The sequence below is a fragment of the Ammodytes marinus genome (assembly GCF_949987685.1).
Source record: "Ammodytes marinus genome assembly, chromosome: 15".
Classification (NCBI taxonomy): Eukaryota; Metazoa; Chordata; class Actinopteri; order Uranoscopiformes; family Ammodytidae; genus Ammodytes; species Ammodytes marinus.
The window spans coordinates 17,096,132-17,115,153 of NC_137219.1; the positions used below are offsets into that span (position 1 = coordinate 17,096,132).

Consider the following 19,022-nt stretch of genomic DNA (forward strand, 5'->3'; position numbering starts at 1 on the left):
GTGTTATATTACGATACAGATGGGCAGAGTTATACGGCATGTTTACCTTTAAACTGTTTCAGTGCCGATTTTATTGCAACATGTCTCTATATGGAAAAAGCCCTTTCTCCAACTGCTGCCATCTTTAGCTCACGGTTGCTCTAATGACATAAAACCCCCATTAGATGCATCTATGTGTCAGTTCTGCACAATAGCAGCATAACCTGTTGCTGGAATGGTATTTTGTTTTCCCAGGCCAGTCTCTGCAGCAGCATTATGGTGAATTGAGAATGAGTCACACTGTTGGCTCTCACTGCTGCACCCTGTGTCGCAGTTCTCTCTGAGGGGATTTCTAGCATGAGGAAATTATCTACTAACACGTTTAATACCTTTATGCTAACTGGGTTATGTTATTTAAAATTATATCAAAATTATACAAAATGTGGGTAATGCAGCACATTTATTTTGATTGCTTATTTGTAATTAATTTATCTTTAAATAATTTAATACAAAATAAATAAATTGTATTCACATTATGTGACAGTCGCCAAATTATTCCATAAAATAGTACCACACAGGACACACATTATACAACTCTTTAAATGGGATTTTGGGGAGTATTCAATTTTTATTAACAATTTTATTGAAAATCCATGGGGTTTTCTTCAATAGCTTCCAGTTCATGAGACCCAGTGTCTAAAAAGTATTGACAATAATGTAACAAAAACTGAGCAACATTGTTAAGACCTCTGGGGGCCCTCAACCACTTAAGAATACTTTTCCATGCAATTATTTTCTAAGAGGACTCATACTTCCCTCCTCTTTGTTATCAATGGCATTCAACTTTAGGCGCACCATCTCCTCCACCTGCTCAATAGAATTTCAGTCAACCTGAATCATTGTGCAATCCTGCATGACATTGCTCAAATTTTCTTTTATTCATTTCACCTGAAGAATCCCCTGACAATAATCAATTGTATTACATATAATTTCTTGTATTGCTTTGAAGTCAGTGGATCACTTTAAGGGGAAGCTATTGAAGAAAAACGCATTAGTTTTCCATAAAAAATTACGTTTTCAAAATAGAAAAAGCATTTGAATAAATCGAGTTTAAAAAAAATAACTCCCACAATGCAAAAATGTTGCTGTGTGTTTTATCACAGATGCTTTATTTGATATTTTTTAACGAACAGTGGAAAAAGACTGATTGACAATGTTTCACAGCAGTGTTTAGACAGCGAAGTCTTCAGTTAGAATACAGGACAGGAAAAAACAGGACATTTGAAGGGCAAGATTTATAAGATTGTTAAAAAATAATAATTAGAAAACTTTTTTGTAAGGCAGTATTATCTATATTTTCAGTCTTTTTATGTTCAATAAGACAATTATACAAAAGGCACAGCAGTTTCAGTGGATTGCTTAAGAAAGTGGCCTGGAGAAGATGCTCTTGTTGTAGTGCACACAAACTAAACAGTTCATACAAGACTCCAGATCTGCCACTGTAACCGTCTAGGCTTATTATTGTCATTGGGGGAATACAAGTTTGGCTTATGAATGTGCAACAAGAAATGTAACGGCAAGAATGGTCAAAAGTACTCTTCAGACTGTTCTGTGATTCACTTTTTTTTTTCTGGAGCCACAAGCGCAAAGCAAATCAATTATTTACAGATGTCAGAGTCTGACTCAAATGCAACAAATAGCAACAGCAGACAATCAAAGGCTCTTCCAGTTATTAGTCCATCACATTTCATTAAGGCTCAGTAATGTAAAGATGCTGGACCGCGTCTATACAGTGGGGGGGACAAAACACAAAGGCAAGATATTAACAGTTATCTGCGCCAGCCAACAATATGAGAATGGTATCTGAGTGTCTTAAACACTCCTTACCAGCACACAGTAGAGCATCCCGCTTTAGAAGAGCCCGTTAACCTGCTCAGTCTCAGGGTCCAGGTCAATGTCATAGAAACAAGGTCTGGTGGGCAGACCAGGGATGGTGGGCATCTGAGAGGAACAGCAAGACAAAGTCGCCTTAATGACTGACAGATATTATATGGTAAATGGACTTGACTTATATAGCGCTTTTTCTAGACGATTTTCTCAGCCCCAAAGCGCTTTACATATCTTACCACATTCACCCATTCATACACACACTCATACACCGATGGCAGTAGCTGCCATGCAAGGCGCTCTCTGAACCATCGGGAGCAATGTGGGGTTCAGTGTCTTGCCCAGGGACACTTCGACATGTGGCGGGTAGGCGGGGAATTGAACCTCCGACCCTGCACTCCAGAGGCAAGCTTCCTACCCACTTCGTCTATGCTGGCCGTTCATACACTAGCATACTGTGTACTGTCATGTACATACAGTACATAAATAACATTAAAGCAATTCTTGGGGTCCGAGTTATAAAGACAAACATTAAGCACATTTTTTACATTAAATCATTTCTGTACTTATTTATTAATAATGGTAATCTTAAATTGCATTCCTAGATAGGAAACTCTTGGTTTTATCAGTAGAATTCCAGTCCAGAAGGATGAAGAAAATGAATGTAGAAAATATGGCCATTGTGACGCAGTTTAATGGTGCATCGTTTGTTTGAAACGTACCGTGCCGACCAGTGGGATCAGGAAGCCTGCGCCCACACTGGCTTTGATGTCCCTGATTGGTAGGATGAACCCTGTGGGCACGCCCTTCTTGTCTGCCTCGTGGGAGAGCGACAGGTGAGTCTTTGCCATGCACATAGGCAGATTGCCGAAACCCTGAGAGCAGAGGAGGGAACAAAGAAAAAAAAAAATCAAGCATTCTCCATTTCCATGTTGGGACGATTTTCTTTAGCAGCGCTAGCCGGCTCAAAAAGACGGACACAAACACATAGGAGACACTAGGAGAAATGCTTACCTGTTTGGTGTACAGCTCCACCTTGTGTTGAGCCTCCGGGAGAAGCTCAATATCGTCCGCTCCGTAGATCTTCTGGGCGATTATTCGAATCTTATCAGTAATGGAAAGCTAGGGAGGGATCAAAAATATACACGCTGCCGTCAGTGTAGTCCTTATGTTCATTTAAGTTTCAGTTCAGGGAGGCTGTTTCTTAATTATTTTCCATGACAGAATGGATGCCTGTGCAACAAGATGGCATTTCTTAGCAAAAGATGAGAACAGCATTCTTATCTTCAGTTAACATTTTTATTACCCTTCACAGACAAAACAAAGATACATTTTTATTTTTAATGGGAAATGTTCACATAATTAAACTGAACCTATTTTGGAATACCTAGTAAATTGAAGAAGAAGAGAAAAAAAAAAAAAAAAATGCTACCAAACATACCTCCAAATCATAGAGGAACTTGAAGTTGCTGGGGGCCTCTGAGGCCCTCTGCACAGCCTGCCCCAGGGCCACGGCACCGTTTCCCCCCTCGGCCCAGTGGGAGCAGCGCACGGCGTCGAAGGCTCCGGCAGCTTTGGCCACGCTGCAGACCAAGTCCAGCTCAGCCTCAGTGTCTGTCCTGCAGGATGGGTCAACAAAACGCTTGTAAGAGATAAAAAAAAAATGCAAGAAGCTTCCATCCAAAAGGAAAGAAGGGGAAACTGGTATCTTTGTGTTTTCAGTCATATGCTTTATAGCCCATTTCAGTCACCCATCGCTTACTTGAAACCATTGACAGCCACCACCACTGGCACGCCAAAGTGCTGTGCGTTCTCGATCTGCTTCCTCATGTTGCTGCAGCCCTTCTCCAGCAGCTCCAGGTTCTACATACAGGGACACATGGACACACTTCTTTTGCTCAAGGTTTGTAAAGAAGCAAATCTGATGGGACTAAATATGGGTTTACAGTATGCCTTAACATAGATGAAGCTTTTGTTTGAAGTGCTGTCATGTGATGCACAGTTGACAAGTGACTGTACTTGAAACTAATAATGTGTGGATTACCTGACATTAATCTACAGCTGCTAAACAGAACGTGGTCACTTAACATAAATATTACATTATTGGTACGCTGCTGTTATGATTTACCTCCTCAATGTATTCCTTTTGCAGGGGCATCCCAGCAGTGACCTGAACCAAAAACAAACAAACAAACAATTAAGAAGCTGTGCGATTGATGACAACGTGAGAATGTGAATGAGTACTGCTTTTTTGACGTCTAACTCAGCGAGAAATGTAATTACTCTCCCATTAGTGTGAGGAAGAGTTTGGTACAGAGGATACATTCATTGTGATTGTGTGGATGATTGATGCAGTTTCCAGAATTGTTGGAGAAATGCAAAACATTTTTATCAAAATAAAAACCACTGAAGTAATTATCTTGTTATATTAGGACGCTGAAGGAAAACTCACAGTTGGTCCTCCCCCGTGCATCTTCAGGGCTCGGACAGTGGCCACCAGCACCACCACATGGGGCCTCAGGCCTGAGTAGCGGCACTTAATGTTGAAGAACTTCTCCATGCCGATGTCAGCGCCAAAGCCAGCCTCCGTCACTGTTGGGGCACAGTTCCCAGGGTAGTAACAGAATCACAGCTGTGACATACACTTTCCCTGGTACTATCAACACTGCAGTACCAGAACAGGCGGAATAGTTAAATATTGTTTTTTTTTTAAAAGAGATCCGCTTACCTACAAAACCGTCGGGTCCGACCATCTTCAAAGCTATTTTATCAGCCAGGATGGAGGAGTTGCCATGGGCGATGTTGGCGAACGGGCCGGCATGGACAAACACAGGGGTTCCCTGTGGATTCAGATGGGACTCACAGTGACACAAAGTCCATCAAATCAGTGGAAAAAGTGCAGGTACAGTGAGTCCAATATGTATTTGATCCCTTGCTGATTTTGCCGGTTTGCCCACTAATAAAGACATGATCAGTCTATAAATTTATGATAATATGTATTCAAACATGGAGAGACAAAATATCAAAAAGAAATTCCAGAAAATAACTTTAAAGAATATATTTTAATTAATTTGTATATCATTGAGGGAAATAAGTATTTGATCCCTCTGGCCAAACACACTCAATACTTAGTGGCAAAGCCTTTGTTTGCAAGCACAGCAGTGAGACGTTTTTTGTAGTTAACCACAAGTTTAGCACACACACCAGGTGGAATTTTGGCCCACTCTTCTTTGCAGATCCTCTCTAAATCATGAAGGTTGGTGGGCTGTCGCCTGGCCACTCTGACCTTCAGCTCCCTCCATAGATTTTCGATCGGATTGAGGTCCGGTGACTGGCTGGGCCATTCCATGACCTTGATGTGATGTTTCTTGAGCCAATCCTTTGTTGCCTTTGCTGTGTGCTTCGGGTCATTATCATGTTGGAAGACCCAACCACGGCCAATTTTCAGCTTCCTGGCAGAGGGGAGGAGGTTGTCCTTCAGGATTGTACGGTACATGGCTCCATCCATCTTCCCAGTGATGCGGTGAAGTGGCCCTGTACCCTTGGCGGAGAAACACCCCCAAAACATTATGCTTCCACCTCCATGCTTGACGGTGGGCACAGTGTTCTTGGGGTCATAAGCAGCATTTTTTTTCCTCCACACATGACGGGTAGAATTGAGGCCAAAAAGCTCAATTTTGGTCTCGTCCGACCACATAACTTTCTCCCAATAACTTGGTTCATCTTTCAGGTGATCATTGGCGTACTTAAGGCGCGCGTCCACATGTGCCTTCTTGAGAAGGGGTACCTTTCGGGCACTGCGGGATGTTAACCCATTGCTGCGCAAAGTGTTGCCTATTGTTTCCTTGCAAACTGTGGTCCCAGCTGCCTTCAGGTCATTTGCCAACTCCTGCCGAGTGGTTGCAGGATGATTTTTGACCGTTCTCAGAATCATTGCTACCCCACGAGGTGGAATCTTCTTAGGAGCACCGGACCGAGGTCTGTTGATGATCATGTTATGCTTTTTAAATTTTCTTACAATTGCACCAATGGTTGTTACCTTCAAATCCAACACCTTGCTAATCTTTTTGTACCCCATTCCAGCTTTGTGGAGATCAACAATCCTGACTCTGAGGTCCTGAGACAGCTCTTTGGTCTTCCCCATGGTGAACAGTTTGGAATCTGTCTGATTGTCTGATTCTGTGAACAGGTGTTTTTCACACGAGTGATTAGTGAGAACAGGTGGCTTCAGTTCAGGTAACAAGTCGATTGGGAGTGTCTACCTGGGGCCTCATTTATAAAGCTTTGCGTGGGATTCACGTGGAAGCTGGCGTACGGAAGAAATGTAGGATGTACGTGCGAACAAAAATATTCGGATTTATAAAACAGCGCGCACTCACGTCCTACGCCTGTTTCCCTTTATAAATCACAATCAACTCTAAATGTGGCGCAGCCTTTGCGGGCTTCACATACCGCCCATATTTACCCATACATAGTCATCGACACGCCCGAATTAATATCATTTACTGAGTGCATGAAGGCGGTAGTGGCAATTGCCGACTGAAAGGGAAATGGAAAAATAAACTCCACACGGTGTGGATCACTGAGGTCACCCCGAAGTACCCGTTGGAGAAGTGGCGAACAGGGAAAATATAGTTTGGTGGCAGTGTGAGCGTAAAGGCGATAGAGTGCAGCCTGTGGCGATCTCTGTGAACGCTGTGGCCGAAATAAAAAGAAGTGATCCGACATAAAAGTGGACGCAAACAAGTGCATATCCTCACTCACACAACAGTGTTTGTGCCACGAGCGGGGGGCACTGAGACCCCCCATGAGATACAGATTCGGAGAATTCATCCCGGGGCAGTGACGGGCGGCGGAGGGTTAATAATAAACTTCACAGTCCCTTTCAAAACACAATTGCGACGTGCTTCAACACAAAGAAAAACACATAAATAAAACGGACTAAAAGCCGTGAAAAAAATCACAGTAGCCTATGTGATGTAGGCCTACAGTATGGCTTATCATTAGTGTATGAAGGTGCACTCCTGTCTGCCTGACTGAGGCATCGAGAACAGCGTCAGTGTAAAAGTAATAGGCTGTATTCCACCTCAATATTATCAGAATTAATTCCACAACATGCAGATAGGTTATTCTTTAATAACTGCAGAGCTTATTCGAACGTTGCTATTTTGTTTTTATTTGCACTCATATGTCTCCGTTTGTAGGCTATTTAAGATCCTAATTCGTTTTGTTTTTGTTGGTATCACTCCATGGAAAAATCCGTGGAGGCATTTGTTCATTAGTTGTAAGAATGGCTTCATCCGTTTTGCAAAGGAACTCCCAATATATGATAGACCTACATGGCTTATAATAGGCCTATCTGGATAAATTTTACACAAACACATTCGTTCTCGCACTTCATACATGTGCCGACGGAGTCGCCGTTTCTCCTTTCTCCACTTTCTGTGCGTACGCATGGGTCAGAGTTTGCGTGGAGGACCGCACATCTCCCGTCAAGTTTGGTTTTTATAAATCCCAATATTTGCTTAGAAATTGGCGTGCGCCCTCTTCTGGGCGTACGCAACGTTTATAAATGAGGCCCCAGGTCTGTAAAAGCCAGAACTCCTAATGAATACTAAGGGATCAAATACTTATTTCCCTCAATGAAATACAAATCAATTAATATATATTCCTTAGGTTCATTTTCTGGATTTTTTTTTTGATATTCTGTCTCTCCATGTTTGAATACATATTATCATAAATTTATAGACTGATCATGTCTTTATTAGTGGGCAAACCGGCAAAATCAGCAAGGGATCAAATACATATTGGACTCACTGTATGTTTTACCCACCTCCAAGGTCTGCATCAGGTTTGGCTTGATGGCATCTTTCATTAGCACCGCCAGAGCGCCACTCACACCCTACGGAGAGAACAAAATGACATTATGGGAGCCTGGTCTGGTCTCCACAGCGCACATACAGAAGGAATATGAATGGATCCGTGTATAGGATAGAGACTGCAGTCCACTGACCAGGTCCTCTGTGGTGACGGGCTCTCCGCTGCGGCTGGTGGCCACCACCATCTTGGCCAGACGCTGACGCATGTCCTGCAGGCTGCTGGTGAGGGCCAGCACCGCCATGATTTCACTGGCCACCGTGATGTCAAACTGGGCCTGGAAGATTGGAGAGGTGTGAGGGGTGTGTAGTGTGCGTCTCTTTATCATCAACATCAGTACAATATGCAAATTGGGAGAAGATGGAAGTGCAGAAATTTCCTTAAGGGACCTCATTTCTGTTGTCTAATGTACAATGATGCAGAATGACATGTGTACTATAGATGGGGCTTGAAAACAGATTGTATTTACAAAAAGGAAAACTATTTTTAAAATGTTGCCGTAAACTCCCAGAAACTTGAAGTTTGCTTTTGCTACAACCACTAGGTGGAGCCAAATACATTTTCTAAAACACAGCATCTTTAACTGAACATAATCTCATCTCTTTACCTCTCTGGTGTGTCCCTTTTCAGTCGGCGACTGGCCAATCGTGATCTTCCTCAGGAATCGATCATTGGTATCCAACACTGAATTGAAACACCAGGACCACATGCAAATTGTATTAATTGTACATTAAGCCTGATTACTTACACACATATGGCAGATTGAGAAGAGGCAGACAAGTCTTAAGGCCAGGACACACCGGTCCGACTACCGACCGTCGCCAGAAAATGGAGTCTGCCGATTCAGGCAGCTCCATTCTCCCCGACGCCGTCGAAAAAATGTGAAGAACACACCGAGCCGATACCGACTTGCCGTATGTTCTCCGCTTGCGCCGGATGACATTAAGTAGCTGTTATCATAATGTATGGCTGTCATTATAACGGAGAGAATGCATGCTGCAGACACACACACACACACACACACACACACCTGTGGCCGCTCCTCGCCCAAACTACCTTGACTATTTCTGAAAACATGTGAAAACGTCATGCACGGACTAATGCTATGTGCTGATTGTGTTTAGCCTACATAACAATCCGAACATTCTCCAATTTTATCGATAGCTTCCTAAATCATATTTGACAAAAGTGAAACTAATATATGCTCTGCTGCCGTGGCAGAGCAGAGACGGGCAAGCCCTACACCAATCAGATTGCTCCGGCTGAAAGACTGCCCGACGCCGATTGAACATGTTGAATCGGCTGAAAAGAAGCCCGACGACATCTACGACAGCCGACGTCACCGAACACACCAAACAGATTTGTGTCCCCACCCCCTCCTGACTCTCCGACGATGTCCGACGCCCGATTATCGGGCCGGTGTGTCCTGGCCTTTAGGGTTTTCATACCTCTGTGCCAGGTGACAGAGCTAGGGTCCATGTCCAGGCGGGCGAAGCGGGTGATTTCTTCTTCGGTCAGGGTGGAGGGATCGGTCTTTTCGATGCCCAGTCTCTTTAACAAACACACAACATTTGAAATGTCAGAAGTGGCCATACTCTGTGGTTCAAGTCCAAACCAACAAGTCTTTCGACGCCGTCACTTACTTTCAGTCGGTTGATCTGAATGGGGGAGAACTTCCTCTGCCCTCCACTGAGCGGGACCAAGCGGTTATACAGAGCCTACACACACATAAAACCATCCATTAACTTGCAAAATGTGTATTTTTATTTATAAACCACTGGCAAAATGAGGGCCACCCACCTTGTCAGTTTGGGTAGCCTCGTGGAACATGCGAGCGTCGACTGCAGCAGCCACCAAGTTGTTGGCAGCGGTGATGGCGTGAATGTCACCGGTGAGATGGAGGTTGAACTAAAACGAACAGGCTTGTTAATTTAACCCAACTTTTGAGTTTGTATCTTCTACACAAGCAGCCTAGTACTCTTAACAGTTAAACAGCATTGCAGTACCTCTTCCATTGGAATGACTTGGGAATATCCACCTCCTGCAGCACCACCTGCAGGCAGAAGACAAAACTACAGATTTAATATACCAGTTATAGGAATTGTATGTTGTGATGGTGCAGGTGTTTCTTTGTTTGTTTGCATCTTGTGGAAAAAGGGTATGCAATCAAGATATTGTGAAAAAGAAAGTGGGTTTTCTCAAAAGCTGTTCAACCTCTCATCGAGTGCTTATTATTCATAATCATTATTGCACCTTTAATGCCAAAGGTGGGCCCCTGGGAAGGCTGTCGTACACAGGCAAACACATTGAGCTTCATGTGGGCTCCCAGGGCCTGGACCAGACCTATGGTGGTGGTGCTCTTCCCTTCACCCAGAGGGGTGGGTGTAATGCTGCGGACACAAACACTTTATGTCAGCACGGGACATAGTAATAATCAGCAAGTCCAGAAATAAACAGGTAACAAATGATAACAGTATTTGTCTTTGCAAACTAGTATTCTACTTACTAATGGATGGTAAGTATGGTACCTTCTCTCATTTATTCACAAGTCATTAAGTTATTATAGTTTAGAAATTTGTAATTCTTACTAAATACTTTATTGTCACTTTTTCCAGCCTGTCACTATGGTACGCTGCTGGACCCGAGTCCCATGTTTTGTTCCATTCATGTGCTAACATGTATTGAATGAATACTGTAATGTAATAAATGAACCTTGAACATTGATCCTTATGCGAGATGATACAGTGCTATTGCATTATTGCACAGAATTACTCATTGATCAAGCAGTAAATGATCATACAAAATATATTGAGTAATAGCTAATCGACTTATTTGTGTGTTTTGTGAGAAAGTATTTCTTATAAAGTCAGTAGGGGAAAGTGGGGTGAGTTGTGCATTTTGGAAGTTGCAAAACCCCTTGTTTCTAGAAAACCGTGGAAGAAATTGGAAATGTGACCACATATTTAAGAAGAGCCATCCATTTGACTCATCCTGTAAAGAAGGGAGACACAAGGAATAAGATATAAGCACATTTAAGCTCAAAAAACTGTGTTTTGCCTTTCAAAGTAAAATTTCCATGATCAAGGTTTTTTGATTATTGTGTCTGAACAATTATAGACACGTTTGAAAACATTTGACACATGTTTTAGTGCTTTGGTATGCTACACTTTGAGTCTATATAGTTAGCACGATGTCAGCCCTAAATTGCTGCATCATGCCTATTATCCAACATTCTGGGGATGGGGTGATTTGTGCGAAAGGGCCTAGGTGAGTTATAAGTAAGTAAGTAAGTAAAATGTATTTATAAAAGCACATTTATGACAGTTTGCACTGTCCAAAGTGCTGTACATAGTGCATTCAGTAGGTAAACAATGAAGGTAAAATAACAATAACCAAAATAAAAGACGTAAAGCCCATACATCCACATAAAGACAGATAGTAGTGCAGAGGTAAGATAGTTAATGGGGAGGAAACACCAGGGTGTACATATGGGTTTTGAGCCTTGATTTAAAGGCAGAAATGTAGGGGGAATCACATTTGTCAGGTGGCAGTTGGTTCCACAAGCACGGAGCAACTAGTGCAAAGTACATTTCTGAGAGTTGTGCCAGTGGCATGGCTGTATACGCTGGTCACCAAAAGAAAGTGATTGTCTACAGTAGCTCAGAAGAGAGTGACATCTCAATTCCACTTAACGACACCACTGATGAGAGTTCAGATGGCCAGAAAGATGATGATGGTGACTTTGTCATTGTGAGCTTTGCAGGCAAAACCACCTAGATCTGCTAGGCCTTGTTTAAGAAAATGTACCTTTAATCTTTGTCAACTATTTACTTTATTTACTTTAAATACACCTTAAATAAGTGATTGTCTAATGGATTTGTCTTGCATTAGAGTTTTTGAGATATATATAAATTGGCACAATTCACCCTATCTTATTTTCTCCAAATGCACAAATCACCCCACGGTGTGGGGTGATTTGTGCGACAAGACAACTTTTTTTCCGAAAGCTATATTTCTTAAACAGTTTATTCCAGATCCAAAGTTTTTATTGCCAGGGATGCACAACATCCTGAAATATATGTACATATTTGAGTTGGAGACATAACTGTCAAGGCCTCACTTTAAAATCACTTTGAGTAAAAAGTTGCACAACTCACCCCACTTTCCCCTATATAATTTTGTAAAAACATTAAAAATTGTAATAAAATTTAAATAAATACGTTTTCCAAGATAAAGTTATTATAAGTGTTGGGATCATACCCAGTGACCACCACGTATTTGCCGTCCGGCTGGGCCTGCAGGCGTTTGATGATATTCAGCTGCACCTTGGCCTTAGTCTTGCCGTAGAGCTCCACCTCATCTGACAGCAGGCCCACCTCTGCTGCCAGGTGGTCGATGGGTTTGGGCACACAGGAGCGAGAAATCACGATGTCACTGTTGGGAGTAAATAAAAATAAATAAAAATAAAAATTATTTGAGAAAAGGAGGAAACAGGAAAGGGACTAAAAGCCAAGGAAGTATTCAGAGAGTTCTGACGTGAGGCAAGGACTAAAACCAGCTCGCCTTTATTATTGAATTTAATTTAGAATTTTACAATTTAACAGAGCAGACACCGAATAATGGGAGGGGGGGGGGATAAGAAGACAAACCTGGGAACGGGCTTTTGGAGGTTGAGCTTGGTGTAAGAAATATTCCACTTTCCTGGTTGATGACTCTCCAGGAAACGCTTTGCACTCAGCACTGTGTTCTACACAAAACACACGGATGACCACTTTGACACATATAGCACCAACGCACTTTTTTTTTAGGAAAAGCTCAATCAATGCCGACACACAGAGTTTAGTTCAGGAGTCACTCTACGGATGGACCTTACCGCCATCAGCATGGCCACAGTCATGGGTCCCACACCGCCGGGCACTGGGGTGATGTAGCCGGCCTGCTCCTTGGCTGAGGCGTAGTGGACGTCACCCACCACCCGCTTACCACTGGCTTTAGTCTCATCTGAAACGAGACAATACAGAAAACATTGAGGTGTAACACCACACTGATGACCTCTAAACTCCACTGATTCACTTCTAAAAGTAGACTGGAAGCAGTGCAGACTCCCCAACCTGGAATGTGGTTGATGCCGCAGTCGATCACCACCGCTCCCTTCTTGATCCAATCCCCTTTCACCATCTCTGCTTTCCCGATGCCGACAACTAGGATGTCTGCTTGGCCCACCTGGACAAGAAACAGCGCTGGATGTTAAGTGAATATAACAATAGTGTGTGTAACAATGATTGCAAGCATTAGTAGATATTCACTGTATGAGAGGCAACAGATATCTTTTTTTAATCTGGCCATTAAATATTCCACCAAAGAATTGCTTGTGGAGTTTTAATGCAGCAATCAACAGGTTAGACAAGGCTAATTAGGGTGTGTGGGAGGGTGGGAAATGAACCCATACACAACAGCAACAACAACAAAAATAAAATCACCCACAAGATGCACTGTGAATAGGATTGAGAGACTGTATTGCTGGAGGGGCGTGTCACTGCAGTACCTCTCCAGCCAGATCAGCGGTTTTAGAGTGGCAGGTGGTGACGGTGGCGTGGTTCCACAGCAGCAGGTCATGCATCGGCGCGCCCACAATCTTACTGCGACCGATCACTACCGCTCTCTTCCCCGCCACGGACACACCTGTAGAGAGGAGACGTCCATCCATTAAATATACATTTATTTGGGCAAGAATTATTTGTTGTTTATTTTTACACAACATAAGGATCAGGGTTCCCCACACATTTTTTTTACCAATGTATTTTCAAAACTTTTCCATTAAATTTTTACTCAATTTTTCCATCGCTTTATTTAAGAAGCTTAAAAGAAGGTCGGCCTGTTTAGCAATCAAATGGCTCAATAATGAGGCTCTTACTGCGCCGGTCAAAACTTGTGATATATTTGTTGTTGGGAAAAATGACACTTCCCAGGCATTCTTGCAGATAAGCAAACTGCCAACGGTTAGTTTGGAAAAGAGTTTTTCTTTAAAATGTCATTACTTTTCCAGGTATCAGTCAAGTGCGAAAGTTTGTGAACCCCTTGAACATTTTGGAATTTTATTTATTTTTACCATTAATAATTCATTTTTATCAATACCAGTATTTTTTATATGAAATAGCAGATGTTTGTTTATCAATTCAACATTTTTCTTTCCCAGAAATAAATTGTTAAAACAGATAAAACAAATTATTTGACAAATGTTGTATGATCAAAAGTTTGTGAACCCTAAGCTGCATTGCTTAAATCGAGCAAGTAAACACAATCAGGTGGGCCAAATTGAGTCATGAAATGGACCAATGTAGTGAGAGATCTTTAGGGAAGAAATTGGGTGGCACTAGATACAACAGAGATAACACCAGGTCAGTTTAGGCTCACCAAAGTGAACCCATACAGGTCAGACATGCTAAAAGGGAACCCAATCTCTGAGGATCTCAGGAATAGAGTTGTGATGCTGCACATTTGTCTGGGGACAGCTATAAATTATTTTTTTTAAAGTTTGAGCTCCATCGGTCCACCGTGAGGCAAATCATCTACAAATGGAGAGCTTTAAGAGTGACTGAACATCTGCCTAGAAGTGGACTTCCTTCAAAAATATCCACAAGCGCCACAAGATAAGTGATTTTTCAGGTAAAAGCCAACCCAAACATTACATCTAGTGATTTGCAGACCTCTCGTGCAGCATCTGGGACAGATGTGCATGGTTCCACAATAAGAAGAAAACTCAGTCAACATGGCTTTCATGGGATGGTTGCTGAAGAAGCCTCTGCTCTCAAAAAAGAACAAAACTGTTTGTCACAACTTTGCCACAGAGCACCTGGAGATACCTGAAGTCTTATTCTGTGGACAGATTAGTCCAAAATTGAACTGTTTGGTCATAACCAAAACCGCCATGTTTGGGCAAAAACGCAATTCTGCCTACCACCTACAGAACCTTCTCCCAAGTGAATAATGGTGGTTTCAAATTGTCTGCAAATCTCCAGATGTAATGTTTGGGTTGGCTTTTACCTGAAAAATCACTTTTCTTGTGGCGCTTGAGGATATTTTTGAAGGAAGTCCACTTCTAGGCAGATGTTAAGTCACTCTTAAAGCTCTCCATTTGTAGATGATTTGCCTCGCGGTGGACCGATTAAGCTCAAATTTTTTTTATGAATTTATAACTGTCCCCAGACAAATGTGCAACATCAAAACTCTATTCCTGAGATCCTCTGAGATTTGTTTCCCTTTTAGCATGTCTGACCTGTATGGGTTCACTTTGGTGAGCCTAAACTGACCTGGTTTTATCTCTGTTTTATCTAGTGCCACCCAATTTCTTTCCTAAAGATCTCTCATTACATTGGTCTATTTCATCAACCAATTTGGCCCACCTGATTGTGTCAACCTGCTCGATTTAAGCAATGCAGCTTAGGGTTCACAAACTTTTGCACATACAACATTCGTCAAATAATTTGTTTTATCTGTTTTAACAATTGATTTCTGGAAAAGAAAAATGTTGAATTGATAAACAAACATCTGTTATTTCATATAAAAAATACTGGTATTGATAAAAATGAATTAATAATGGTTAAAATAAATAAAATTCCAAAAGGCTCAAGGGGTTCACAAACTTTCGCACTTGACTGTATGTCATGACCATGATGTTACACAGTGTTAATTGTGGAGTTTACCAGTCTGTCTGATGAGCTCCATGCAGCCATTAGGTGTACAGGGGATGAAGCAGTCGCCCAGGTCCCCGCGAGACAGCTTCCCTGCATTTTTGCTGGTCAGACTGCAAACGGAACCAGAATGCATTGCCAGTCAAATATTTCAGAAAAAATTAGAAGGAACACTTTGGTTTGAATCAAAAAGGAGGAGCATCCCGGTCCTTAGCTAGTGTATGTGTGTGCCTACCCGTCTACGTCCTTCTCTGCAGCCACTGCGTTGGTCACCTTCTCAGTGTCCATCTTGTGAATAGAGTCTAAGGGCAGCTGCACAATGAGGCCATGGACGGACGAGTTCTCATTCACTTCTGTGATACTGTGAAGAACCTACAGACGGAAAACACACAGATTTCACACTGTCATGTTTGAACCATTTGCTGTGTTAACCTTTCAATCCTTAGTTTTGTCATAGTACCCCAAACTTTACTCCTATGTTTTCTGCACTTATATCAGTTTTGTTGTGTCTTAATGAGTTGTGTACAGATGAATAAAAAGGCTATGCTGAACAGTAATAACTCAAATCCATCCTCCTCACCTCCTCCTCTGTTGCAGTCTTGGGAAGTCTCATATGTGTTGCATTAATTCCAATCTGTGAACACAGAGCTAGAGATCAGCGCTGAAGGCAAACAGTGCACAGTGGGAGTGAGCACTCCTATGTTGTTCGTAAAAACTATCTTTTTTTACCTCAGCCGCCGCCTTCAACTTCATGCTGATATACAGATTTGAATCATCGCGGTCCCCAACCTGTAAAAGACACATAGCACATCACTTTGCCTGCCTGGATGAGCTAAATAGGTCTTCTACTGTACCATGAAAATCAATGACATAAAAGGTCACTATCTATGTTAAATAGGCATTTATACACTTTGTATCTACAAGGGAACAAAACAATCAAAAATACATTGTAGTCCCCTCCCCACAGTCTAACACCCACCTGTAAAACCACCAGACCAGGTCTGAAGTTGGGGTCCTGAAGCTTCATCTGCTCCACATCCTTCTTCAGACGCTCCCTCACCTGCCTGAGAAGACAACAGAACAAAATGTCAATTGGATTTTGAATCTCAGCGTAGTGACACAGGTGTAACGTCATACAAATGACCATATAGTACACAATATAGTACACAAGCCTTCCAATTGAGTTACAGGTTTTTAGCCCAAACATATTCCAATTATGAAATGAGTGATGATTTTTTTTTCTTCAAATCCACAGTCGTCAATCTCAGGTGCACCAGCATAGCAAGGTCATCCAGAGGGTCAGTTTAAGAGATTGAAAATCGTATCTTTGGTCTTTGCCTTATCTTTATTTATTCAATGGTTTAGCTATGGCAGATATGGTCCAACTGTTACCTCAACACAGAGCTTGGGCATAGTCAGCTGAACCGATCAAAGACAGCAGCCAGGACTCATGGGAAATTAAATTAAAGCTTATCTTAATTTCGTTATCTCGTCTCTGTCTAAACCAAGCTCAACCTGATGACATTTACATGCACAGCCAATCAGCAGCATTGATTTTGTCCACTGCCGATGACAAAGAGAACAGTTACTTTGATCAGCACGTCTTAGCGGATCACGCGACCTCAATTGGACCCATGTGAAAGGTCTTGATGATGGACGTACAACACAATTTGAGTGCTTTTGCTATGGGTGAACTTGCAAATTGAATCAGTGTTTATCATTCAAGGAGGCTCATAAAACAATCCCTTGTGCTCTGACGCACAATATTTTACAAATGACCTGCTGTACTTTGTTACTTAGGGCTATCAAAAAAAATATATATATTACAATACCTAATAAAACCATTCATTAATATCACATTGCATAACAACAGTCCCCATCACAATGACGGCTCATAATACCGCATGTTGGGATATCTTAATTCCTGGTGACTGATCAACTAGGGCCGTATTCCTGTAAACAAAAGGATACAATGCACACATTACTGTGTAAGCAATCATGCACCTTTAAAAAGAAAAACACTCTTGGATAAGGGAGTTGTGGAAAACTACATTTCCTGAAAAGGCAAAGGCAATCTCATCATTAAACCTTCGTCCATATAGGTCACTTGTCAATGGTGTGTCAGCTTTTGTGGAGCCTCAGAGAGATAATGAATGTAAATCTTGCTGGCAGATCTGTGGAGAGAGGCTGTGCAGCCCCTTTGCCCTGCCTAAAATCATTTAACTAATGAGCACTGTGAGGTGCAGTTAACCGGGTGCAGGCTGTCATGTCTTGTGACAAGCACATGCAGTTAAACGTCCTGCACTTTGTTAGTGAATGAAAAGTTGTCTCTCCATTTCCCCCACATACTTAGTTATAAGCAAGCATTGGCTTAAATTAAATGTTTGAATGATGGAAAACAGGAATCCATTCCCAGTTTGCATTCCAATATTAATAAAGTTACAAATGCACAATTGCATTGCGAAATGAAGTTTGAGTTTTCCCAGGTTCATGAGCAGTGTTTGTCAGTCTCGCCACTTGAGTTCACTAGACCTATGGTACAAAGATCATATCACACAACACTTATTACACAATACATTTACAGCCATTCACTCCAAAGTTTTTGGGGAAATTAATAACCTCACCTTATACAGTAGTGTACAAATGTAGAAGTCAGTACATTTAGACTAATCTGCACAACTGTCAGGAGCAGACAAATTTCCCATGCAACTTGAAAAAAATCAATTGTGATACAGTTACAACAAGGAGCAAGGACAGTACAACAATTGTTGGCTTGGCAGTGCACACTTCATTCACGTGGACAGCATAGTGACAGTGTATCATAGTGTACAATCAGTTCGAACTAAGTTGGGAACACTCTTCTGCTGCCATCAAGGACGAGACCAGCACACAAACACGTAAAAAATTAAAATGAAAAATAAAAAGCTTGTACCATGTGCATGAGGCTGGGATCATGTGCAGAAGTTAACTTAAGGTATCAAGAGAATGTAACTTGGCTAGTTAGCTGCATAGTTAGCCAGTACCAGGCACATGTTTTATCAATATGGTTGCACCTAAAAAGTGTGTATAGCACATGTTGTATAAAGTGTGATACTCACGCTGAAACTTCTTTCCCACTTATGATTTGAGCTGACATCTTTTGGTCCTGAAAGTCGGTGTTATTAGGTGCTGGTAGTGGCTGGTGCGTCTCGTGCACACTCTCGCTGCCCGACTAGAAGAGGAGCGCGCGGTGAGGGTGAGTACTGTCAATAAAATGTTTATTCAGAAGGGGTCGAAGGTATCGACGCAGGCTACGTTCACAAACCCAGCGCTAACCGCCGAAAATTAGCGTATTGACGTTCAGGAATCGCGTCAAAACGTAGGAAGAGGTCTCGCTAGTGGCCACAGCGCTGGAGAAGGGCGGGGCCATTGGCAAAGTGTCAATTCTGACAGCCAATCATATGCCTATTTCATCAAGTTAACAGAACCTCACGACCAATAGGGTTCCCAGTTCTGCTATGCCACCCACGAGGGGCGGGGAGATTCAGAGGACGTAATGACGCAGCGAATCAGCAGAGGGCAGCACTGTATTTACACACCAGCTTTGTT

At 42.2% G+C, this 19,022-nt stretch overlaps 1 protein-coding gene across 1 annotated transcript; it reads right to left on the minus strand.

Annotated features, from left to right (window-relative positions):
* Positions 1 to 1,156: 1,156 nt before the first annotated feature.
* On the minus strand, positions 1,157 to 18,677 carry LOC307261562 (C-1-tetrahydrofolate synthase, cytoplasmic-like). The gene is made up of 28 exons (XM_080042136.1): positions 18,533 to 18,677; positions 16,414 to 16,498; positions 16,164 to 16,223; positions 16,015 to 16,068; positions 15,670 to 15,806; positions 15,447 to 15,547; positions 13,289 to 13,425; positions 12,855 to 12,966; positions 12,617 to 12,744; positions 12,393 to 12,490; positions 12,004 to 12,177; positions 9,997 to 10,133; positions 9,750 to 9,796; positions 9,544 to 9,651; positions 9,387 to 9,461; positions 9,192 to 9,294; positions 8,351 to 8,427; positions 7,880 to 8,020; positions 7,700 to 7,768; positions 4,595 to 4,706; positions 4,319 to 4,458; positions 3,995 to 4,036; positions 3,629 to 3,729; positions 3,308 to 3,485; positions 2,881 to 2,988; positions 2,589 to 2,741; positions 1,867 to 1,980; positions 1,157 to 1,764 (listed from the first exon to the last, which is right to left on the minus strand). Exons 1-27 carry the CDS (start codon positions 18,568 to 18,570, stop codon positions 1,891 to 1,893), a joined length of 2,805 nt encoding a protein of 934 aa, XP_079898262.1. The 5' UTR covers positions 18,571 to 18,677; the 3' UTR covers positions 1,157 to 1,764; positions 1,867 to 1,890.
* Between the last annotated feature and the right edge of the window lie 345 nt (positions 18,678 to 19,022).

Bases quoted from the DNA above. Each gene is read 5' to 3' on its own strand.
- LOC307261562 (XM_080042136.1), bottom strand. From the start codon at position 18,570: ATGTCAGCTCAAATCATAAGTGGGAAAGAAGTTTCAGC. The intron at 15,548-15,669 runs GTAGGCACACAC...TTCCGTTTGCAG, and splicing joins GCAGAGAAGGACGTAGACGG to TCTGACCAGCAAAAATGCAG. The intron at 4,037-4,318 runs GTGAGTTTTCCT...TTTTTGGTTCAG, and splicing joins TGCACGGGGGAGGACCAACT to GTCACTGCTGGGATGCCCCT.